Source organism: Perissodus microlepis, chromosome 11, assembly GCF_051167445.1.
Source record: "Perissodus microlepis isolate ML-2025 ecotype Zambia chromosome 11, ASM5116744v1, whole genome shotgun sequence".
Taxonomy (NCBI): domain Eukaryota; kingdom Metazoa; phylum Chordata; class Actinopteri; order Cichliformes; family Cichlidae; genus Perissodus; species Perissodus microlepis.
Genome location: NC_140471.1, coordinates 20,719,797 through 20,745,324, shown reverse-complemented (window position 1 = coordinate 20,745,324; position 25,528 = coordinate 20,719,797). Strand labels below are relative to the sequence as shown.

At 43.5% G+C, this 25,528-nt stretch overlaps 2 protein-coding genes across 6 annotated transcripts in view; both read left to right on the top strand.

Annotated features, from left to right (window-relative positions):
* Positions 1-757: 757 nt before the first annotated feature.
* ptpn3 (protein tyrosine phosphatase non-receptor type 3) lies at positions 758-24,016 on the top strand. 4 transcript variants are annotated; one of them, XM_084943065.1, is made up of 27 exons: positions 758-903; positions 1,597-1,653; positions 2,179-2,320; positions 4,814-4,948; positions 5,068-5,110; positions 5,300-5,381; positions 6,571-6,615; positions 6,698-6,750; positions 6,960-7,077; positions 7,184-7,271; positions 7,375-7,463; positions 9,093-9,156; positions 9,532-9,734; positions 9,822-9,947; positions 10,068-10,229; positions 10,351-10,444; positions 10,543-10,620; positions 10,721-10,777; positions 12,268-12,424; positions 12,557-12,732; positions 13,050-13,140; positions 13,364-13,425; positions 14,974-15,120; positions 15,818-15,946; positions 19,436-19,581; positions 19,699-19,834; positions 22,383-24,016. In XM_084943065.1, exons 3-27 carry the CDS (start codon positions 2,252-2,254, stop codon positions 22,455-22,457), a joined length of 2,625 nt encoding a protein of 874 aa, XP_084799191.1. In that variant the 5' UTR covers positions 758-903; positions 1,597-1,653; positions 2,179-2,251; the 3' UTR covers positions 22,458-24,016. The 4 variants fall into 4 exon arrangements, with proteins under 4 accessions (XP_084799191.1, XP_084799192.1, XP_084799193.1 ...); XM_084943066.1 differs by having other exon boundaries at positions 1,597-1,657; XM_084943067.1 differs by lacking the exon at positions 14,974-15,120.
* A 276-nt stretch (positions 24,017-24,292) lies between these two features.
* epb41l4b (erythrocyte membrane protein band 4.1 like 4B) overlaps positions 24,293-25,528 on the top strand; it is a 28,273-nt gene continuing 27,037 nt past the window's right edge. Inside the window, exon 1 of one of the 2 annotated variants that reach the window (XM_084943076.1) lies at positions 24,293-25,161. In XM_084943076.1, coding sequence (XP_084799202.1) covers positions 24,886-25,161 — 276 coding nt within the window. In that variant the 5' untranslated portion in view covers positions 24,293-24,885. The remainder of the gene's footprint in view (positions 25,162-25,528) is intronic. The other variant, XM_084943075.1, reaches the window with a different exon arrangement.

The following is a 25,528-nucleotide window of genomic DNA, read 5'->3' as shown; positions in this document are numbered from 1 at the left end:
TTTTGAAACTAGAGCACTTCATTGAGCTTTAATACAGAATATTCTCAAAATATTTCATGAATATTTCATGCCAACATGCTTTTAAACTTCACATACTCTGAATTACCCTCAGTGGTGCACCTGTCATAAACTAAATAAATTAAAGATTAAAACTATTAAAGCTAATATTGAGTCCTGGATAAATAAATGGGAAGAATAACACTTCTAAACATATAATATGTGATCATGTATAATGCGTTGTTTTATTAGGTGGCTGTCTGTCTTAATTTGCGTATATATTTTTAGTTTTTGTGTCTGGTTTGAAAAAGAGATCTCAGACTTAATGAGACTAATATATTATTATCTTATTATTATTATTATAAAAATAAGGCACAGTCACCTTTAATAATCACAAAAAAGGTAAATTCTAAAAAATGTAATCTTTGAGTACAGTAAAGTGCAAACTTAAAACATTTCATTGTGTATTTTATTTTCATGTCACTTTAAAATTTTGCAATAACGTTTGTTGTTCTGCTTTTAATTAATATCTAATTAATTTTGTTTTAATTGTTAAAATATTTTTCAATTATTTCATGATTCAGGCTTTGAAGGGTTAAAAAGATAAAGTAAGATAAGCTTTATTGTTACTGAAGCACAAGCATACATAAAACTGCAGGGCCTTGTTCTTACAGGCTGTCTTTATATACAGTCTATGCTCCAGACTTCCTCTGCTTTGCCTGCGCGCCTCCCAGCGTGGGCGCGCAGAAAGGGGCGGGGCCGCGCGGAGTCAGCGCAGGCAGGGATGAGAAACTTGTCCCGGATATTTACCTACTTTACCTGGCTCCTCCGACAGGCCCCGTTCCGAGGTTTTCTCCGCGCACACTCTGGAGGGATATGACCCGTCTCTGAAGCGGCGCCACTGAGGTAGTAAAGCCTTTTTTTTAATGTCCTTTAAACCTTTCTCTTCCCAGAAAACATGAACTTGGCCGGGCTTTAGCGAGGACTGCGGTGGTTGGAGGAAAGTTTGCCAGTACTGTGCGTTCCTCCTGTTGGGTGTAGCAGCAGAGAAACTTTAGGCTGTCAACAGGTTCCTTGTTCGCGCTGTGGTACAAAGTACAGCGAGGTCACGACAGAGTTTATTATCGACAGGCTGAGACAGACGGAGCTCAGAAATGCGGGCCTAATACACTGAGACAGGCCCTGTTTGTTCAGTGATTTATCAGGTAAAGCAGCACAAACCGGGTTGTTTGAACTTTATCGTCTAAGTTTATCCACAGTACACGTTTGTAACTTGTGTGCTGGTAACGTTATAGCATAAGTATGCCTTATTACCACAATAAAATAGGCTAATTCGTCAACAGTTCCCTCGTTGGTACGATTGAGCCACAACATATGAGTAATAGGTACAAGATGCAAAGGACGCAGTGAAGCCACAGTCGCCACATGATGATGAATCTGCCTTTAAATCTAACATTTACTTGTTAATTCATCAGAGGTCTGCCTGTGAGCGGGTTGTTATGGAAAACCAGTCATCAGATTGACATCAGCTCTGCTCTAATATATTCAGAGTGTGTCACTGTGTTCAAACATTAACTCAGACATTGTGTGTTCTTTCAGAAACAGGCCTGCCAGATCCAGTAATCGGTTCACCTGGAAATTGAGGACTGCACACATGTAAGTATGTACATACACATGCAATGCTTGCACATGGAACGCAGTGTCAGAGTTGTTTTTACCTTTGAGCGTGCGTGCACACAGACATGTATGAATACATGGATGCATGCATGTGTGCATTTGTAGTGCATGTTTTTGTGTTCATGCATTCCTTCTCTGGTTGGTCTGGGATCAGTTGTAGCACTGTCGATGGGCGTGTTCAACTCTGAAAATGTTTAACATTCTTATCATTCAGCTGCCTGTGAGAGGCGGGGAGATGCAGAGAGAGAGAGAGCAGCAGGGAGAGGGAAGGGACATGTTCAGACCCAGGCCAAATAATAAGGGATTACACAAACCATGCACACATACACTTACAGTCACTCCTTCACATTCACAGTGCATTACTCACTGCAGTCTGATGCTCCATCAGGCACATATATTACTCACCACACAGTGTCATCCAGAAGGGAGGTGCTTTCTGTGCAAGACAACGGGCTGGAAACCTTTGACACTTTTGTGTGGTTGTGTGTGATTGTGTGTTTCCAGGTCCCCTCTCGGTGACAGGCTGAGGGCAGGGCGTTTGTCTTGAGAGGGAGGCAGAGTTACCTTGGTAACAGACATGCCAAAACCGGACCTGCTCTGCCTGGTTCAGCTGCTGGACGGCACTATCGAGACCTTCAGAGTCAGTGTGCGTAAGACACACACACACACGCAAACACACCCATAAACACACAGACACATGTCCATTCTGAGCAGATTACATGTTACTTCTCTCTGCCCGTGCACTCTATTAATGATTGTTGCGTCACACGTGATGAAGTGGCAGACTATTCTTTCCTGTTCCCATTGATCCACATCTCTCACTCAACAATGCGACGTTGGTTCGAAGGGCATGCTCATCTCCTTCTAGTGATCGCCACACTTGAAGCCTTTAACGCTGTCGGCGTATCACATTGGCCTCTGATGGCAGTATACACACTGACAGGCGTGTTACTGCCTTCCAGGACAGGCTCTGTGCAACATTTTTATGTGAACAATGGGAGAGCAGTGAGAGTGCTGTGGTCATAAAGAGCATCCAATTCCAACTCTCCATTACTGTCTTTATTTGGCTCCTGTGCTGCTTCTGTTTGGATAAGGTTCGCCGACTTTCACTGAAGCATTTCTAAGGGAGGCAGAGGCGGTTTAAACTGATCATCACCTGGATTTTGTGTCCAGATAGTGTGCATTGCTACAAAAGAATAACACACCTTGTTTGCCGCAGTTTCTAGTAAACAAGGTCCTCTGGTGATGTGAATATGCTTCCTGTAACAGAAAGTGGGAAGAAAAAGAGAGAAGGAAATGCAGATGAGCTGTAGGGTTGTCCCTCAGAGGGATTCATAAATCAGTGAACAGCTCAAAGTACAGAATGTTGTGCTGCTGATGGGCTTTCTGAAGTCACTGGATGTGTACATTATAAACATTATCTGATTTACTAATACATGCCAAGACACTCCACAGCAGGGGTCTGCACATGGTGTGCTAAGTCACGTTGGTGTTCAGTAAAAAAAAGAAAAGCATCATAAAAACGAAAGAAAAAAGTCTGCAGACACATTTTGGGCTGTGGTTGCGGAGCTCAAAATGTCATGAGCTGTGGCGACACACGCTATGACAGGTGCTGGGTGTGACACCTGACATCTGGCCCATATGTGGCAGACCTGTGGCTGAGCTGTGGCAGTCATATGCCTCAGTCAATTCTGTTCGTCAGTGTGAAATGTAGCCTAAAGAAAAGTCAGATGTGGGCTGTGTATGGGTTATAGGGTTTCTGGGTTATGGCTTCAGCTGGACCGGGGGTGACAGAGTAATTTTCTCGAGAAGGGAGAGTTGTAAACCAAAGATGTGTTCTGAGGAAAGGTGGATCTAAACCAAAACCATTGTTAGAATTTGTTGAAGTGCCTAATATGGTGAGAAATAAGCTTATGGAGCTTGCTGCAAAGCAAAACTTAATAGATCGAGATGATCAATGGCATGCCTAATATTGTGTTAGCCCCACTTTTTGCTGTAAAAAGAGCCCTGAGCTGTTGAGACATGGACTCCACTAGGCTACCTGTAGGTGTGCTGTGGTTTCCAGCACCAAGATGTTAGCAACAGATTCTTTAAGTCCTGTAAGCTGTGAGGTGGAGCCTCTATGGATCGAGTTGTTTTTCCAGCACATCCCACAGATGCTTGATTGGATTGAGATCTGGGGAATTTAGAGGCCAAGTCATCACCTCAAACTCGTTGTTGTGCTCCTCAAACCATTCCTAAACTATTTTTTCTTTGTGGCAGGGCGCATCATTATTATTATTGAAAGAGGCATCAGTGAATACTGTTTCCATGAAAGGGTGTATGGGTCTGCGGCAGTGGTTATGTAGGTAATATGTGTCAAAGTAGCATCCACATAACATGACATTGCCCAAAGCATCACACTGTCCCCCCGGTGTTGCCTTCTTCCTATAGTGCATCCTGGTGCCAGGAGTTCACCAGGTAAGCGACGCGTATACACCGGACCACGTGATGTAAAATAAGATACGATTAATGAGACCAGACCACCTTCTTCCATGTTGTTCCATGGTCCAGTTATGATGCTTGCATTGTTGGCGCCTTCAGTGATGGATGGGGGTCAGCATGGACACCATTACTATGTGTATTCTGACACCTTTCTATCAGAACCACCATGAACGTTTCTGGTAATTTTAACTACAGTAGCTCGTCTGTTGGATCAGACAAGAGACAAGAGGATGCAAAGGGGTCTGCATGGGATCCTACATCCATCACTGAGCCTTGGCACCCAACACCCCCGTCGCTGGTTCACCACTTGGTTCCTTCCTCGGTTCACTGCAGACCGGGAGCACCCAACAAGAGCTGCAGTTTTGGAGATGCTCTGACTAGTCGTTCAGCCATCACAATCTGGACCTTGTCAAACTCGCTCAAATGCCAACGTTTGGCTATTATTCCTGCTTCTAACACATGAACAGCGTGTTTACCTGCTCGCAAATAAATCCCACCCACTAACATGTGCAGTGATGAAGAGATAATCAGTGTTATTCTCTTCGCCTGTCAGCCGTCATAATGTTATGCCTGATCGGTGTATTTTTGTGTACAGATAAGCAACCGGAAAGTTTGGCTGGTTGTGATGCTGTTTGTTGTTGTTTCCATCTTTTAGAAGCAGGATGAAGGCGTGGTTCTGTTGGACCTAGTATGCGACCACCTGCGCCTACAGGAGCGGCAGCTCTTCAGTCTGCAGATCAGAGAATCCAGCACAGCCATTGCCTCTATCACAGCCAACACACACTCTCCAGTGAGCTCACTGCACATGCTGATTGCTGTTTAGTTGATGATAACCACGGGGCATGCTTACATAAATGGTTTTATTTAGCCCCAGTTAGCCATTATACTTAATGAATGCCTTTCTTACAGAGATGGTTGGAGCCCGAGAAGCCCTTGAAGAAGCAGATAAAAGGTATCTCAGTTGTTCTGCCTGCAGAGAATTAACTGCCTTCAGCTGGAATTATGTTTCTAGCCATTTTAAATATAATTTAAATGCTTAGATAAAGAGAGACTCTAATAGAAAAGAGGAACAGTTTAAGATTGAGGTGAACTTGTGCCCATGGATGTGTTCCACTTTTGACAAGCTGCTATTTCTCTGCAGGCCTCGTGTCCCCCTTTTATCTGAACTTTAGAGTACGATTCTTCATCTCTGATCCCAACTCTCTGCAGGATGAACAGACAAGGTTAGTACGTGACGCTTATCATAGATGGCTTTTTCATTTTTTCGACTGGGTTTTAGTAGTTTGGCTTACTCTTAAGTTGTGATGACTAGTTAATACTTTTATCGTCACTGGGATACAAAGATATGTGATAAACACAACACAAAAGAAGGAATGTAGTGTAGTTGCTAAGAAAACCTGCCAGACAGAGAACATTATATTTATACCAAGAGCAGGATAGGTAGCTAGCAGTGGCTCCCTGGTTTGGTCCTGGGAAGAGACGCAGATCCCTTTGGGGGTTGCGTCAGAAAGGGCATCCGGTGTAAAAAATCTGCCAAGTCAAGCATGCTGAGCTACCTGCTGTGGCGACCCCCTTGTGAATAAGGGAAAGTAGTTTCAGCAGGATAATAGCGAGTGGGAAAATGAGAAAACCTCCCACTGCCTGAGCATTACAACAATGTACCTTAGCCTCTCAGAAACTAAAGGGAAAAACCCTTGTTTGAGCTGTTACATCTTAAATGCACACTTAAGTATTTGCTTTTTTTGTGTTATATTGTCATTACAGTATTATACAGTGTTACTGAATAACAGAGATTTTCTTTGCATCTTGCAGGCCTACTCCTAGGCCAAATAACTAGTTTCATGTGAAGCACTGGCTCCTCCAAATGATGACTGCATGAGATGAAGAGTCTTGCGGTATTCTAGCAGCTCTGTGAAACTTTGAACTAAATGTTATCGCTGACGGCGCTTACGTGCTCTGTTCGGCATGAAGCGCTGGATAGAAAAGGGACCAGTTCATCAAAAATTGTTAGGATTGATCCTGAAGGCAACACCAATGTCTGAAAGTAGATTTTCAGTAGCCTCAGCAGTTATTGAAACATTCAAAACAAAATCTGCAACACCAGGTGATCCAAAATAACAGATATTTGATGGTTATTTTCTGTGTAAAACATGTGATGCCATTCCCATTTGATCCTCAGTGAGAGATTTTACAGTGTAAGCGAAAAACCTGGAACAGTCGGGGGTATTTGTGTGTGAGAAAATCTTTGTTGAAATATTTTAGTGTGACTGGACCTTCTGACTTGTAGCCAGTAAGGCTAGCCTGCTGACATATTTAGCAGTACCAATAGGTCAAACCGCTTCAAAGGGTTTTCTGTAGGCTACAGAACAAAGGTGTGGGTTGTTAAAAGTTCCTCTTGTCCTGTTCCTCCAGGCACCTGTACTTCCTCCAGATCAGGAGTGACATTAGAGAAGGACGGTTAGTAACAGAAAATCAAATTCAAGTATCCTCTCCCTTGTGCACAGCTTATGTTTAGTGTAATCATCGAATATGATTGCAGGTTGCAGTGCCCACTGAGCGCAGCTGTAGTGCTGGCTTCTTATGCTGTGCAGTGTAAGTCTCACGATCTCTTCCTAGAAAAAAACCCAAATGATTAATGGCTCAATAATAACCTTGTGAGTAATTATTCCTGTGAGGATGCTCTCGATCCTCTCAATTAGCAGCTCTTACAGTACACCAGATGTCAGGATACACGGATGTGTGCTGCTGGTTATGTTGTTCTGTGTGGATGGATGCTCAGTGTCTCTTTCCACCATCTGCAGCGGAAATGGGAGATCATTGTCCGTCCTGGCTCCCTGGTTACCTCTCAAAATGCCACTTCATCCCTGAACAAGATGAAGACTTCCTATCTAAAGTGGAGGATCTGCATCCACAACACAAGTAATTAAGACAGTTCACTACTTCTAGCCACCACTGAAATAATAAAAATGGCTGCTTTGTTGTGCAGTTAGTTGCTGTTGTTATATGTGACTGTGCATGTTCTCAGAGGGCTTAAGAAGAGCGATGTGGAGCTCTGTTTTCTCAACACAGCACGGACGCTAGAGTTGTATGGAGTGGAGCTGCATGCTGCCACGGTACTGTGACTAAACTTTTAACATCTTGTGTCATGGGTTGACCTCTACTTCTTCTTTTTAGATTTGATTGTTTTTGTCTTTTTCCTCATCTTTTCTTTCCCAGGACACCAACAATGCCCCTCTCATGGTGGGTTTGGCTTCAAGTGGTGTTGCAATATTCTGTAATATGATTTGCTCCAGTTTCTTCCCGTGGTGAGTGATGGTCCTGCTTATCTTATTTTAATCAAGCTTTTAATTTGGAGTACTATTACAACCTAATGCTGCAGCTTTTATTTTGTTCTTGTGTTTGTTTGTTGTTTTGCCATGTAAATCCAGGTATTTTTGCATTCCCAAAATTTGTTGAGTCACCCCTCGTTTCTTTATATGTTGCTAAGAAAATGTAACATGTGTGAAACATGTTCAAACCTAAAAAAAAAAGCCAGTATTTGGTACAGCCGCCTTTATTCTTCATCACAGCCTGAACTCTGTTGGGCAGCTTCCTTGTAGTCTTCAGCAATAGTTCTCCAGGCTTCTTGAAGGACATTCAAAGCTGTGGATGTTGACTTCCTTTTGTTCCGTTCACTGTCAACATGATCCCACACTGCTTCAATAATGTTGAAGGTCCTGGTTCTGGGGAGGCCAATCCACAACTCACTGTCATGCTGAAAAATGAAGCTGTGGCCAATCAGACCCTTTCCACATCATATTGCATGGTGAACAAAGTTGGATGGTATTTTTCTGTGTTCATAATTCCTTCAATTTCAACAAGATCTTCAACAACACTGGCTGAAATTCCCAAACCATGACAGAGCTTTACAAATGTCTGCAGACACCCACTGATGTACCTCTTTACTGACCTCCTCCATATATACTGATGATGATTTGAACCAAAATCTTCCTACTTGGATTCATGACAATACAAGACCTGTTGCCACTGATTTTCACCCTAGTTTGTCGTACCTCAGCCTTTTCCTCCTGCTTCCCTTTTTTACGAATGGATTGTCTGCCACCCTTCCACTGTGGCCATTTCTGATGAGGCTTCAGTGAACAGTAAGTTGATCAAATGAAGGGTCAGATGTATGTCTCTGGATGTTTTTCTTGTTTTGTAAGGACATGACTTGAAAATACTTTTCATCTTCTTTTCTAATCCACCTGTCCAGTTTCCTCAACAATTTTAGGCACACAATGTACACTACACCAAGATATGTCAAGTTTTCAGCTAATATGTCTTTGGGAAACAATTTTTTGGTGCAAAAATACTATTTTATGCCTGTCAAACTTTATCTTTTTCATAGATCCAACTAAAGAAATTGGAACAGTTCACATGTTTTTGCAACAGCCTGCTAGTAACAAAGAGCCTTTAGATATCACGTAAACTGGTTCTTTGTTAATTTGGCTGTTGTGATGAAATGATCATCACATAACAGATGATTCACATATGATTCATAGTTCACTGTTAAGTGGCTTAACAGATAAAAAAACATTGTACCAAAAATGGTCAGGTACAAGAACACGAATGAAACTAAGTGAAAAAGCAGCCAATGTCCAAAGATGTTCACAAAGCCTGGAGAACTATTGCTCAAGAGCACTTTGAAAATTACGACAAAGTCTGGCTGCTTGGAAGTAAAGTTGTTGTGTTTTTTTAAACGTGTGGTGGCTTAAGACTTTTGCACAGAAGTGTATATGTTATGTTTTCTGTTTGGTGTTGTTTTGATCTTGTCACTGTGGCACTTTTTGGGCCTTATGTTTCTATGAAAGCTCATCTCTTTCTGTCTCTCTCTCTATGATTTTTCTCGTGATTCATCACCTTTCGACCAATCCCGTCCTTTTGTTTCCACGCAGGGGGAACATCATCAAGATTTCTTTTAAGAGGAAACGCTTTGATATACATCTGAAACAAAAGCACGTGAGTTCCCCTTTCAGTATTCCTTATTAATAGTTTGGGAATCTGCCCTCAGCAAACTCTTGCTCTTAATTACACTACACTCTTGGCTGGCATATCTGTTTTGTCTGTGGCACATGGAGATTTATGATTTATTTTTATTCTCCGTTGTGTGCATAGACGCACAGAAATATGGCATTGACTTTAATTTCCATAATTTTGGCACATTTTTTCTGCATTTCTCTGCTTGACAGCTAATAAATCATTCAGAAAATATGGCAATAGAAGATTTTATTGCCAGTTAAAACTGCAACCTGAGCAGCATAAGTTGATGTGACCTTGAATGCTACAGTTTACAGTATAAAGACCAAGTTAGAGCCTAAACTGTGCATGTTGCAGGGAGAAACCCAGGACTGTGAGATGTCTCTGTTTCTGCCCTGCCCCAAGACCTGTAAGAACTTGTGGCGATCCTGTGTGGACCATCACTGCTTCTTTTCCTCTAACCGCTCTCCCAGGAGCTCCAGGCTAAAAAACACCACACTTCAGTCCTACAGAAAGCTGATCACACAGCACCTAGGCCTGGGCAACAGTAAACCTGAAAGGTGAGGCCTTGGACATCCATGCAATACTTATTCACAGGAAGGCAAAGAAATTTTAAGTTGATTTGCCATTTCTGTCTTCGACTGCAGTGGGCCAGTCTGCCAGCGAGTGGTCGGGGGGATGGTGTGGAACCCAGTCCTGAGGAGGTCGCTGTCATCGGAGCACCTGGAGACCAAGAGTCTGCCCTCCAGATCGCCCCCAAGCACCCCCAACTGGTACAGTCACCAGCACTAAGTTTTCTGCTGCGCTTCATATTAAACCTTTCTTCATTCCTCTTGTGCCATTTCCTGTAATGTGCTTTTAAAAAAGTGACCGCTCTCTCCTGTCTGCGGCAGGCGAAGTCCTCGAGTTCGCCACGGCATCCGTAAACCTCGCCCGTCCTCGATGGAGCTGACCTCTGACCTGAAAGACATGTCAGAGGGGGAAGATGTCTTCTACACATACCGGGCGTCTGTGAGCAGCTCCAAGACCAGTGAGGGGCAGGGTTCACCTCAGCAGTTAGTATCTCTTATAACAGAAACGCTGTCTAATAAAACAGACCTGCATCAATAGGAATGTGTCAAAGCTTTCGGTTCATCCAAACTGTTAAAAAAATTCTGTTTATTTAATGTCTTTCAGCATTTCTGGCGATTATAACCCAGCGACAGATGACATTTCACTGCAAGCCGATGACAGCATAACAGACGAGGATAGCTTACCCCAGTTCAATAAGGTCTGTTATCTTACCATCAGCTCTGTGTGTTTTGGTGTATTTATTCATGTGTGTGTATTCAGTATATGTGTGTTGATTATGAGTTATCATCTATGCAGGGTGCTCCTGGTGACGGTGACTTGATGCTAATATGCATTGCCCCCGATAAGGAGGGCAAGTTTGGCTTTAATGTTAAGGTAGGTCCGTGCTTGTTATTCACGACACACACTCAGAGTTTTATGTTTATTACTGCTGCACTCTTCCTCTGTTTAATTTTCTGATGCCTCCTCCTGTTAGGGTGGCGTTGATCAGAAGATGCCTCTGGCCATATCGCATGTTAAACCCGACTCGCCGGTAAGAATGCACTCAGATTGCTCCACAAATTTACATGAAAAAACAATGAGACATAAACAGGTAATAAAAACTCAGCTTTGGCTTGTGGTTATGTATTTGTAAAGAAATAGAGCACTAATGATGAGCTAATTCATCAGATGAAATCTACATGGGGAATATTCTGGTGCCAGCTTCTAAAATGTGTTATTAAGTGACATTTTTAATGATCTTTGTCATAACCAACAGAAAACATAAGGGACCCTGTTATGTTCATTTCCAGTTCCATGTTTCTATCCTGGGAGTTGATAAGTTCTTCTTCCTTGTTATATTGCCTCTTAAGATGACAATATGAGAAAATCTGTGCCAAGCATGAAATACTTTGGATACCGAGTGTTACGAGTCATCTCACTCCTGTGTTTTTACCTCATACGGCTACTTTTAAACACGCTGACCACAGTCTTTGAAATGCTGGCCATGTTTAATATGAATGTTTGACACTCTAACTGTATAAATATGATAGAAAAATATAAAAATGTAATATTTTAGGGACTATGTCCGAGTTTATATCTATCGGCCAAGTCAGCCGAGAGATATAATCTCTCCAGCATGTCCTGGGTCTACCCCGAGTCCTCCTCCCGGTGGGACATGCCCAGAACACCTCACCCAGGAGGCATCCTTGTAAGATGCCCGAACCACCTTAACTGGCTCCTTTCGATGTAGAGGAGCAGCGGCTCTACTCTGAGCCCTTCCTGGATGGCTGAACTTCTCACCCTATCTCTAATAGAGAGGCCAGCCACCCAAATGAGGAAGGTCATTTCTGCCACTTGTATCCACAATCTCATTCTTAGGGACGTAGATCGACCTGTAAACTTTTACACTCAGCTTTCTCTCTTCGCCATGATGGATTAGTGCTGAAACCGCATTTCCCGCTCTCCCGAGATACTTGCACTCCTTTACTTGGGGCAGGAACTCGTCCAGTGGGAGCTGGAGGCCATCACCCGATGAAGCCAACAGAAGCACATCATCCGTAAAAAGCAGAGATGAGATTCTGAGACCACCCGAGTGAAAGTCTTCCACTACTTGGCTACGGCTAGAAATTTTGTCCATAAAAATTATGAACAGAATCAAAGGGCAGCCCTGGCGGATCCTATCACCCACCGGGATGATGGTATTATAGCACAGAGAACTGCTGCTCCCTGTATATATATTGCTTTTCTTTTTTTTTTTTTTAGAATATTTGCTGTAAACGCTAGAGATGGTTGGGTTGGCTCAGATGAGTAGTTTCTGATATGAGCACACCAGCCTGTCTGGCACCAACAACCGTGGCACGTTTAAAGTCACTTTAAGGATCTTTCTCCCACCTTTCTGATGCTCGGTTTGACCATATCTACATGTCTAAATGCATTGAGTTGCTGCCATGGCGCACATCTCTGGTGGACAAAATGTATGATAGTAAGAATGTTTTTAAATCACTTCATAAGCTTCATAAGTTTGTTTACTGTTGTTTGTAGGCAGATCGAAGCGACCCCAAACTCATGGAAGGAGACCTGGTGGTGCTAATCAACGGTCGAGACATTTCTGAACACACACATGACCAGGTTGTCATGTTCATACGAGCCAGCAGAGAGTCGCACACCAGGCAGCTGACCTTGCTCATCAGACGTAAAGGTTTGTGTGTGTATGTTTGTGTGTGTATGTTTGTGTGTCGCTGTCAGAGACAGCATGTGATCCAAGTGTGCACTCTGTCTGTCATGTTTCAATGAATATTTATTACAGCCTTGAACTGTCCTTCTAAAACAGGTCCAGGCCGGGGTACACCCCTGCTGCATTCGCTGCCCACCCTCACGCTCAACATCCAACCACAGGAAGAAAAGCCACGCTCACCTGGCCCGTCAGAGCGCCCCCCCACACTGGAGGAATCCATGAGGCAACTAGAGAGGGGGATACAGACAGGCTCACTCTGTTTCCATTTCGAGGTATTTAAGATGCAAATTGGAGCTGAATACTGGATTATTATTTTAAGGTCTACTATGTTCATAGACGTGAATGAATGACGAGCGGGCACATTTGTGTTATTTTTTTATTATTTTAAGCAGGATTTAGTTTGTCCCTCTCGGTTATGTGAGGGATCATAACAAGCTTTTAAGTGTTTGTGTTTGAACAGATGCTGGCCCTAATCTTCACTTGAATTTGATCCATGAAGATTTAAAGCCAAGACACCGTGATTGGCCTGGAATTTGTAGTTTGTGTTTGTGTATGTTTCTCGGTGTGTTTACGTGCTTGTATTTTCTAGAATTTATACAGGAGGAAGCCCGGTTTGACACTGAGCTGTGCTCGGCTCCCTGAGAACGTGGAGAAGAATCGATATAGGGATATTTTGCCTTGTAAGTGCTCCTGTTTCTTTGTTTATGCCCTGCTGTTGGTCTCATCACAGCCAGGTGCTTCCCCATCCCTCAATTCCTCCCACCACCCACCTCCGTGCTGACTTTCTAACCTTGATCTGGAAGTTTCTCCTGTGACTCCTCATGAAATTTAATTGGCTGAGCCTGGGGTCTGCTGACAGCTCTGTTGTGACCCTCTCACACTGCTGTCCTCCTCTACTTTCAGATGACACTACCAGAGTGGTGCTGCAGGGTAAGGAGGATTATATCAATGCCAGCCACATCACGGTAAATATTACTGATATGAAACTGTGTCTTGTTCATAGATTATATATAAAAAATTGAAATAGCCACTTCCAAGTCTTATTTTTAATTCAAAATTGTGTCTGCACACTTGTTGATTTTATGGATGCAGAAGTGACCGTACAGTACTGTGCCAAACCCCTCATTTCTTTAGATTTTGCTAGGGAAATGGGAAATAAATGCAGTAATTTATTGAAACATGTGAAGCATACATGAAAATACAGTATGTAAGGCAAAAACAGTTCAGTCACGCTTAAAAGTCAATATTTGGATATGACCACCTTTATTCTTCAACACATCCTGACCTCTCTTAGTAAAGATGTCTTGCTATTTCTTTAAGTAGTGTTCAGAAATAGTTCTCCAGACTTCTTGAAAGACATTCACTTTTCAAATGATGGATAAAAATCTGTATGTTCTACCCTATTTTCATTAAGATTCCCAACACTGCTGGCTGAAATGCAGACCCAGTTCATGACACATTATGCTCTCACAGTGCCTGGAGACACTGTTGCACTTCTCTCCTGACCTCTTCCTGATTTATCACTGTATCAGAACTGTTGCCACTAACTTTCAGTCCAGTCCTTCTGTACTTTGTCATACCTCAGCCTTTTCTCCCTGTTTCCCTCCCTTAAGAATGGGTTCTTGACAGCCAGCCTTCACTGAGACCATTTCTGACGAGGCTTCAGTGAAGAGTAGATAGATCAGCTAAAGGTCCAGATGCATCTCTCAGGCACTGTGTCAGGCCTTGGTGTTTTTTTTCCTGTTTCTGAAAGACATGACTTTCAGATACTCTACATTTACTGAAAATATTTTTTTAGACCTGTCACTTCTATGCTATTTTATGTCTGTCAAACTGCGCTATCTTTAAATGGGAACAAATTATGTGTTTTTGCAACAGGCTGCTAGTAACAAAGGTCTAAATATATCATTTAAAATTGGTTCTGTTTCTGTTATGTGTAGACACAATACTGGTTCATGTTTTGGGTTATGTCTTTTAGATCAGTGCTAAGTGGCTTCACAAAAAAAATGTTACTCTCAAAGTGGTCCAGGACTGGACTAAAGATGAGTGAAAAAGAAGCCCATGTCCAAACAAAACCTTTGAATGACTTTCAGAAAGTCAGGAAAACAATTGCTCAACCTCAAACCACCTTAAAAATGACAAAACAGTCAGGCTCCTCAGAGGCGGAAATATAAAGAAACTCTATTGGGACATATGGTTGGAGCTCTAAGTTATGAAATTCATGCCTTGTACAGTTTAGCTTAAACTGACTAAAGAGACCAAAAGTACTTTAATGCTGTAAACATGATCATTTAAGGAGGGGGAAGTCTGTGTGGACTGACTCACTCTTGGAGCAAGCCTCAAGTGGCCACTATAGGAACTGCAGGTTGTTTGGCACTTCCACCTTAGCTTCTTTCTTTCGTCCACAGACGTTGCTGCTTGGGCTTGTATCTGTTTGATGTTTTAATGTAAACTCATCCACTCTGTGTGTCTCTCTGTGTGTATATGTGTGTGTTTCCTTGTATTTCTCTCAGGTGGCGCCCCCGGTGTCTGGTGTATGTTTACGTTACATTGCAGCTCAGGGTCCACTACCACAGACCTTCACTCACTTTTGGCAGACTGTTTGGGAGCAACAGACACACACCATCATCATGCTTACAACTCTAACAGAGAGGGGACGGGTATACATCATTTTATGCTTTTGAGCTTTTATCCTGTAACAGCCACCGTTGTAAAGAGTAAAGAGCGAACAGAGAGGGGAAACGCTTGAAATTACACAACTCACAATCAGCGGTGCATTAACATAGTGATTACATGCTGTTTCACGTTTAATTTGTCACATGATTGCTGTAATTGGAAGGTTCCGCGTTGATGTTGGCACACAGAAATGATCTATTTTGCACTGTTGTGAGTAATTGCAGTGTTTCGCGGTGTACAGAATAGCTAAATATAAAGTGCGAGCGGGATGCCAATGAGATAAATAATTCGAGGGTGAAGGCGCATCCACGCCGAGGCAGCGAGATATCAAGGTCTTGCTGAATGCACATGTCTCTGTCTCAGCTTGCCTGTTGCTTGGAAACCAGATGTTCTCATTAATTGATCATTTTCCTGATATTCATCAAGTCTCCTGAGTTTCTTTCTACTTGAGGATTGCACAGACGCACACACGCACACATATTGACTCTCAGTTTGCATCCTGCTCCTGATGAATTGCTTTTGTTCCTCAGATTGCCAGGTGGAACATAGCATACTGCTAATATGACTTTGATTTCTTGAGAGCAGAGCGCAGCTGATGTAGTAGCAGTAGTAAACTCTATCCTGATTCATGACTCATGCCAGAAGTAATGCAATTTGTTGGTGATGTCATACACTTTGCAGACCAAGTGCCACCAGTACTGGCCGCATCCACCTGAAACCAAGGATTATGGGCCCATGCGAGTGAAGTGCCACTCGGAGGAGTGTAACCTGGCGTACGTGACGCGGCAGTTCACCCTGACACACACAGAGGTACAGTAGCAAAAGCAACTGCAGCGGTTAATCGACTAGTTTTTCTTTTCTCTGTCCTCTCAAACTGGCTGGCCCTCCCTGAACCTGCTTCTTTTTGGGGGTTCTTCCTGTTAAAAGGGAGTTTTTCCTTCCCGCTGTCACCAAGTCCTTGTTCATAGAAGGGTTACTTTGCTGTTGGAGTTTTCTTCAGCATCCTATGGGCTCTTTATTTTGGAGTATAAATTGTCTCGATTGTCTTGGCACTGTGTATGTAAACCTAGATTAAGTTGCAAACAGCACATTATATGTATTCTAAGTGTTTGTTTTCTATTTTTTTAACTCCCTGATTACGTTTTTATTACACAGACAGGAAAACAAAACAAGCTAAAAAACACTACTGCAATGTACGAGAGCAATCCCAAAAGTAAGGTCTCCTATTGTTTTAGAAATACAAACAACCATTTATTTTCCATAATATTTACATCATTTTAAAGCTTGAAGACTTATTTATTTTTCTACATAATTACCATTTCGGTCGATGCATTTTTGTAGACGTTGTTGCAGTTTTACAATGCCCATGTCATAGCTGCTTGCCGCTGCCGCCGCCGCAGTTTCGCCTTCCAGACAAATGTTCTTTCAACTCTGGGAACAGGTGGTAGTCACTGGGTCCGGACTGTAGGGTGGGTGGGTGATGAAGTTCCAACCAAAGTTTTGCAGGAGAGCGACAGTTTGACGGGCAACGTGTGGACGCGCCGTGTCGTGGAGAATCCTGACACCCTTGCTCAGCATTCCTCTTCTCCAGTTCTGAAATGCACTTCTGAGTTTTTCCACTGTTTCACCTGTCAGTGTTTATTGTGGTCCCAACAGGCAGAAAGTCAACAATACTGTTCGTATTTCTAAAACAATAGGAGACCTTACTTTTGGGATTGCCCTCGTATTTTGACCCTAGATTGTACATAAGGCTTCCTTTGCCGGCGGCATCCTCAGTTCATTGATAAACAGCAGTTTGTTTCTATTGTTTTCTAGTAAATATTTCTGCTCTAGATCTTAGTTCCATCGTTATCAGTGTCCAGTCATTGTTTGAGGCTTGATGATTTGGATTTATACCAAAAAAAATTTGCAGGCCACTAAAAGTATTTTACAAACCAGTGTTTTTAACCACAGAAGACAGAAAGAGAAGACCTCAAGAGTAATGTGGAACCCATATTGTAGTATTTTACTTAGCAGCAAACAGATGTTTCTCCAGAATAACTTTATTTTGGGACAAAACATGTGCGAGTGATTGGCGTCCAAGTCTCAATACTCCCTCCAACATGGCTCTAACAGCTTGGAAAATTTGGTTCTGATATGTGGGATAGTAAAAGAAAAAAATGAAATCTGATATCTCTTGCCAAAAACTCACCACTTCCTTTGAGCCTGTGGATTAGTGTTGTGCACTTAACATTGAATGTCTGTCCTGTATTTAATATGAATGTCTAACTTGAAACGGTGTCCATTCTCTCAGTTATTCTGGTTTAGTAATGATGTAGATAGATAAATATTTAGTTGTAGCCACTTGGTGTTATTGCCACAGGCTAATGAGGGAAAAGTCACCAGCATCACTAAAGGGGAAAATTTTGCTGTTTTAGCTTCACGGCATGTGTGGCTGGGGTTTCCCCCCATAGCTGAAAGGTTTGCTGGACAAAGATTTGAGGGAAAATCTCAGCTTGTTTATTTGAAGTTTATGCTTCAAAAACTGTTTAACAAACAACTGTTTTGTAACATAGTTCGGAGTGATGTTTGCAGAGGGTGAAGTTAAAGATAGCAAACACTGAAAACATTGAAAGGTCAGCTTGTTCTTCATTGCGTCATTGCATGGCTGTTTTTTTTTTTTTTTGTGTGCACAGTTGGGATTCTCAGACTCTTTCTTTGCTTTTGAGAGGATCAAGTATCAGTAGTAAATTGATTTGCAAAGTGCCAGCATAGTTTCTCAGTCAGTTCTCAGAGCTTGGAAAGAAGGTGGATGACTTCTTTCAGATTTGTGAAATCTAAGAGTTCTGAAACCAAATGGTAGAGAGTCCCAGGTATTTAAACCCTAATGGGGGTTGTCCCTACTATTAATGATGTGCCTCATCACATGAGCCAAGGTTTAAATAGAGGTATGGGTCAGTACCACAAGAGGTTTCGTGTGAAACCACTACGAGACTCCTTGAAAGGAGAGTAATAGGCCATGTATGTCCAATGTGAACGACCACCATGGAACCGAGGGGATGGCTTATGACACCAACTGTCAGCCGTCTACAACACAGTTTTGAGATACCTTCCCAGGCGCCTCGACCCCCACTCACATCTTGCATTAGGTGACTACTAAAAATGTCCAAAAGACAGCTCCCACTCAAAACTTTAAGCCTACGAAACATTTAAACAGGTGAGTTATTTAAACATTTTACTCTGGTACAGTTATCACAAAGGGACAAATTAGCAAAAGAGACTAAAACTGTTTTTGTACCAGGCTGAAGTTGGTCATTTTAACATGGGTTTTTACGGAGATTAACTCACTTTTAGTTGAAGCCTCAAGTGGCTATTCAAGGAACTGCATTTTATCCACAGCAAAGTTCCCACCTGCTCTCGTGTGCACGTGGAGCACGGAGAGGCATGACCTCAGTGACCCAACACATGGCTTTTCTCTTTATATGTTGCAGTAGCATGTATCATGCTCGTGCCATATGCCACATAACGGAGCTCACCACAGGGAGCTGCCAAACTTATCTGCAGCCAACATACAAGTCCCTTCCATGTGGGTGGTTTGGTCTGTATGTGTGCGTGGGTGGGTGGGCATGTGCATTAGCGAATACAGACAAATTACATGGCCCCGTTTGTGTGTCGTTGGGAGTGGGCTGCTGTGCTGACGTGAGGATCCTTGCGAGAAGTTAGTTTGCTTGATTGTAATATGGCAGATTATCAGATTAAAGGCTTTCACATCACCTTTCTGGGCGAGCAGGTAAATAAACAGATAATGCTCAAGGAGGCATGAAGTATGAATGCACACACATGCGTACACAGATACTGCTGCGTGGGCCCATCTGTTCCTCTGGCAGAGCGAGTTAATCCCTGCATGGAGTCACAGGAGTCACAGGCCACATGCCCATTATAAACTCTCAGCTCAGCCATTCTCTTCCCTGCCTTCACTTTTTTTCCCTTTAGCTCTGGTCTTCTGTGCTCTCTACTCTCCACCTGTTTTCATCTCTCTGCGTCCCTCCCTCGCTTCCTAATCTCGGTGTCACCTACTGGCCACATGCTTGTTTTGCTCTTTTTTTTTCCACTGCTCTCTCTGTGGTGTTTTGTTTCCTCTCATACTGAATAATGTCAGAGTATTTGAGCCTGCAGCCCCGTGCCGTCTAATGTGGGCATATTTCCCAAAAGGCTCCATGTTTATCATATTAAATACTGATTATGCAACGCTTTCATTTTCATTTCTCTCATTATCTGTTTGTCATTTGTGTGTTCTGTTTTTTGTACTCGTGTGTTTAGCTGGGAGAGGAACGTGCAGTCACACACCTGCAGTATGTCGCGTGGCCGGACCACGCCGTACCGGACGACCCTTCAGACTTCCTGCTGTTCATCAGCTCGGTCAGGGAGAGGAGGAAAGGTGAAGAGCCACTAATGGTACACTGCAGGTAACACACAAATACACACACACACATATACACAAGGTATACTTAAACTGCCAGCACACCCTGCACCTTCATCTCCTCTAAACTTAATGCCGTGTTTGTTTTGAATTACATTTGCAGCGCTGGGATTGGGCGGACAGGTGTTCTGATCACCATGGAAACGGCGCTGAGTCAGTTGGACCAGGGTCAGCCAATGTCCCCACTGGACATTGTCAAAACACTGAGAGATCAACGAGCCATGATGGTTCAGACCACGGTACAGAGACAGAACAAGGATTTGTACTCTGTGATTGTTCTCTGCCTCATTAACCTCCTTATTTTATGATTTTATTATTATGATAATCTGTATCTGAAGAGATTTTCTAGCTGCTTTCTGTTTTTCTGTCTTTTCATTGGCTGTTGGACTGTAGACAGCCTAAAAGGTGCTCACAGTACTTTTAGTCACATTTCCATTCAGTTCATTCTGGAGGAGCTTCTGGAGGTTGAACATACTGTTGTCCTGTAGCTTCTGTATGCTGCACATAGGGCAATATGGCCAAAAATATTTATCATGATATATATTTGGAAATTTGCGATAACAATATAACTGACGATATAATTGACTCGAGACAAAATACTTTACAACTTCACAACTTTATTAGTGCAATAAACCCAATATATTCAATATATTTTCACTTAAACAAGCAGCTGTTTTTTATGTGCATTAAAGCTATATAAAATTTTAACAGTGCAAATGCTTGTTAAAATGACATTAATGACATTAACGCCATAACCGCGTTAACACCCCAAATCTCCGTTAGCCAGTTAACGTGGATCACCCCTTGCGTTGACGCTGTGCAGCCCCAGGTTTTTTGGCTGCTTGGATGTTCTACCAAAAATTGTGTTTTGGTGGGTATCTGACGGACAAAAACCAAACCAGTTCCACACTACTGAAGTTGGCACCATTTTTACAAACCAATTCTGGTTTATCTGTTACATTCAACGATCAGCTTTCGGCCTTCTCATTCTCCGTCGCCACCTTATTTTTTCTGCCATGTGCGTATGAAAACAAAAGCACTACGCGGCGTTTTACCCATATTCTATCGCAATATTTCATTTTCTTATCGTTGCCTAACATTATACCGGTATTACCGTGAACGGTATAATATGGCCCAGCCCTAGCTGCACGTCTGTTTACACCTGTGCTCCATCCCTTCTTCAGGCCCTGTGTACTCCTCTGATTCCAGCTCTTATTGATTATACAGATAGCTAAACAAAGCTGTAAGGTAAGGACCCTACAGTGTTACAGAGAAAAGGGAAAAAACTCAACAATCATATGACCCTCTATGAGCAAGCACTTTGGCGATAGTGGGAAGGAAAAACTCCCTTTTAACAGGGACAAACCTCTGGTAGAACCAGGCTCAGGGAGCTGCAGTCATCTCCTGCAACCAGTTGGTGGTCAGAGAGGAAGACGGGACAAATACAAGCTGTGGAAGAGAGCCATAGATTAAAAATCACTTCCGGGAGGAAGTTCCAAACCTTGATTTCCTCCCCAGAGGGGCCCGGGGTCAATTCAGCATCTCTTTCTGGTTGCTACATACCTGTAACTCCTCGGCAAGCAGCTGATAGGTGATCGCCAGGATCATCCGAGACACTCCAGTTGGCACATTTCAGCTCAAAAGGACCTGGAGCAGCTGTGCTCCAAGTTAGAGGTATTTAGCTCATTTCTGCGTGAGGGTAAAGGATGGGTTCACATTAAACGTGCAGATATTAACTGGAAAATAATATTGAGCTTAGCTAGCTGATTTGGTTTATTAGAAGGCTTTTCGAATCCTGAAAGAATTAGTTGCATGCTTGAAAGTTTTCTCTTAAACCACCTTGTGCAACTCCACAGGAGATTTCAGAAAGAGAGAGAAGACTTGCTGTTTCCAGAATTGCCCTTTTATATAAGCCCACTGTCACAGATGTGGACATCTGCTGGTTCCTGCCATCTGTAACTCTAATTAAGAACCTTGTGACTGCCATTGTATAATACTGATGGCGGCTTATGAGAAGCTTCACTAGCACAAGCTGGGGTTGGAAGCCGTGCTCTGTAGCACCTCGGTGGTAGCTGTCGAAGGAGAGGAAAGGTGTTACTCGTTGCTTCAAGCATACTCCTGAGCCTCTGCTGCTACCACTATCACCCTTATTTTGGAAAGGAGAGCCACTCCCTGAGGATTCATCTCTGTGATGTTTTTGTGCTGATGGAGCACTTCCTCAGGTTTCCCCCATATGTTTGTGTATCAGTAATGGAAACATTCAGAGGACGTCCTTTAATGTTGGGAGAGAATGTGGCTGTTATTCTGTGCTTTTTGGGTTTTTTTTTTCTTAAAATCCCATGAAAATCCTCATCCTTCTTGTCTTTGAGGCTTCTTAACCACCCAGACAGACTCTTACTGGTAATGCAGTTCTTTGAAAACAGGACAGAGATGAATTTCTTACAAATCAATTACACTATCAGGCGTCTCAGTAGCTGTTTGAGAGCTTTTTATCAATCTCACCGCAGCGCTATTATTTTACTCACAGTGACATTGTTCTCTCGGTTACTCTTCTGATTTCCCTCTAATGTCACACATGTAGGTTTGAGTTTAATTTCTCCTTCCTCTGACTCTTCGTCCTGGTACCATCATCATCAGAACTGCAAACTCACTGAACTGTGTCTTTTGCTAATGCGCTCTCTACGTGGAGTTTTTCTTGAAAGTTACATTATTTTGCCAGTATTATCACATCAGAAACTGCTTTGTTTTCTAGTAACTAATAATATTTTGTGTTTTTATTTGTTGCAGTGTCAGTTCCAGTTTGTGTGTGAAGCCATTCTGCGAGTCTACAAAGAGAAACAGGAGAGAGCTGCAGCACCGTAACCCAAATCAGCACCAGGACCAGACAACCGCACTTTTCTGCCTCTTTTCATAGCAGACGACTTCCACAAAGAGATCTACAGAGCTACAAAACAAACAAACAAACAAAAGCAGATTAGACTCTTATAGGACAGGAGCACAGACATGGATAATGAGAGTGAACCTAGCTGCACAGCTGTTTGTGATCTGCCTGTCTGTGCAAGAATATGAATCTTACACCTTAGCCGGCCTTAGTTTCTGCTGAAAGTGCATTAAGTTTATAGAGGCTGTGGTCTCCATAGAGACTGATGTAAGACTGACGTGAGCTGCTGCTAATTTCTGAAGAAGAGGCCACTCTGGTTTGGTGCCTCTGCCTATTAAGCTACATGTGCCTTAGACTGATGCTTCTCAGTCAGTGGATCAAACGGAGGGGGGGAGCAGAAGCTGACTGGGATCATTGTAATCTGTAGTCTGTCCGTGAGTCCAGAGATGAAGATTAAGGCTGACCTTAGATCACTACAGCAGAAAAAGTCATGGTGGTGCAACACGCCAAGTTGAGCACCGTCCATCACTATTAAATTATTAAAGACACACAATAAACACTGATTTATACAGATGTGTCTGCTTTTGTCCTTTACTGTAGCTGAAGAAATGTCTTGTGCACATCTTCCCACAGAATGAATTTGCTCGCCGAGGTAAAAAGGCGGCGCTCTCATTTAAGCTTCAGCTGGCATCACATCAGGGAAGCTATCTCAGCATCACAAATCAGCCCAAATGGTGTGGTTATGACAAAATATTAGCAAACTGTATCACTGCTGGGAGGACTGCGGCATCTCTGCTGGTTCGTGATGATGATGATGATGATGTTTTAATGGGATGTGCCATTCACCGTGCTGTGTTTTTTTTTTTTTTCTTTTTTCGTGGGGATTCAGTGCGATGCTGTTTAAATCCCCACTAATGAACATAATGCCACAGAATCTGTGAATAGTGTAATCAGAGGATCGTTTCATTCATAAATGCATTCAGAGCCAACAGATCGACTCACAGAACTCATCACAGAAGAGGAGGAATGAGTCTGGAGCTTCCACAGGGCTCATATTTTCAGTCTGCTGTGTAAAGAAATGTATATATTTACAGCAGAGGAAGCTCCAGGGTGACAAAGTGAGGGAAAGTATAGAACGAGGTCATGTTTTAGGAAGTGTAACAGGAGTAAAAACACTTGGAAAAAGTAGAGCATGTGCACTTATTTCATAAACTCGGAACATGAGAAAGAGTTAAGCAGATTTTTGCTACATTTTGTTCCTTTTCCAGATTTTTATCTTACCTTTTCCAGATGTTTCACAAACCCTGCATCTAATTATTAGTCTAACTAGATAAATAAAATAAAGCAGGTTAAATAAAAGCGTGATGGAGGGTGTGTAATGCCACTGGCTCTTTACAGATCTGATCTCTTATTTGTACGTTTTGCGTGCGTTTGTCTCATAATGTGTAACTTATTAGCATTTGTTGGGTGTGTGAAGCACTTTGGAGTCGCATTACACTGCATGACAGATGCTGCACTAATAAAGTTTGATTGAAACTGTGATTGAATTACTTGTAAAGCGGTGGGTAGGACTCTGAAGAGCAGGGGGTTATAAATCGTCATCATTATGCTGGGGAAGGCCCCCCCTGGAGCACCGCGGACCCCACCTTGGGACCCGAGTAATGATCTGCTCTGATTTATTCCCAGCCCTGGCGCGTCCATGGCAGACAGGTGGCGCTGGTTCGCCGGTGTTGATGGGTCGGCCAGTCGGGAGGAACAGAAGTTTGTTATGTGCTGTGTTTTTACGCAGGCGCAGATCACGCTGTTTGTCCAGTTCTCGCTGGTTGACTTTTACCTGTGAGGTAGACTAGTTTCGCTTCGCCGGTGGGAATAATCAGCAGCGACCGCCGCCGGGTCAAGTCCGGTCCAGAGGTGGTGAGACTTCCCTCCTCCCCCCCCCCCCTCGGCCCCTTGTGACTCAGGGGTCCCCACTGCGGAGCGTCGGACGGGATTTCTCCGGGATTTTAGAGTCGGTGCGCAACAGCGAGCGAAGCAGGAGGCAGGTGCACGGGAGAGGACAGGACAGGAGGAGGAAGAGGAGGAGGGCTGCTTGTATTTCCGCGACTCCTGCCGTTCACATAGGGCTGGATGATTGGAAATCAACTGGTTGGCTGCTCGGTGGTCGATCTGTGGTAGTTTCATTAGTATGCGGCTGGAGTCCCCCCCCCTGCTGCCGACATCCAGCCCGAGGACTGATCGGCAGCCCTGAAGTCTCCTCCGTGCCTGCTGAGTGACTCCTCGCCCCGGGGAGGAGGAGGAGGTGGAGGTGGTGAAGGAGGCAGCAGTGACAGGACCCCGGCTGCAGTGACTGTTGTGCGGAGCAGTTTTCACGGACGCGGCGCGGACCTCCTCTCATCGTGGATCAAGAAGATGATGGGCTTTCTGCGCCGGACGTTCAGCCGCCGCTCCCTGAGCCGCTTCCAGCAGAGGGAGAGGGATGAGCGGGACGGTAAAGGAGGGGGAGGGGGAGCAGGAGGGGTATCCGGGAACCCCCTGCTCCTGGCCCACCAGCAGCAGGTCGTCCACGCGCCCGCCGTGGTCACCGGGGGATCGTCGGTTCACATCCCGGCCGCCGGGACGGCGAGGACCACCATCACCTGTCGGGTCCTGCTGTTGGACGGCTCGGATGTCAATGTGGAATTGCCCGTGAGTGGCTCAAGTGGCAAGGCACATCAGTTGTGTATTCCCCCCACCTCCTCTGTCGTGTCTTTGTGGATCTTCCTGGGGGTCCAAGCAAAAAAAAAATAAAAAATAAGAAACGCGAGGCAGCTTTCCTGTCCTGAAAATTAACGAGCCTGGAGTCAGAGCCGTTTGCAGGTCCAACGCCAGCCTCTTAAACGATCAGAGCACAGTAGTAGTTAGAGGACGTGTAAAACTGAGTACTTATTACAGCCTTTTACCACTCTGTTTGTCTAAAATGCATGCAGGACAAATTAGGACCCGGGCAATTAGTCTTGCTGATTAATCCATGAGGGGGAGAGCAAGATTTTTTTTATATATATATCTCCCCTCA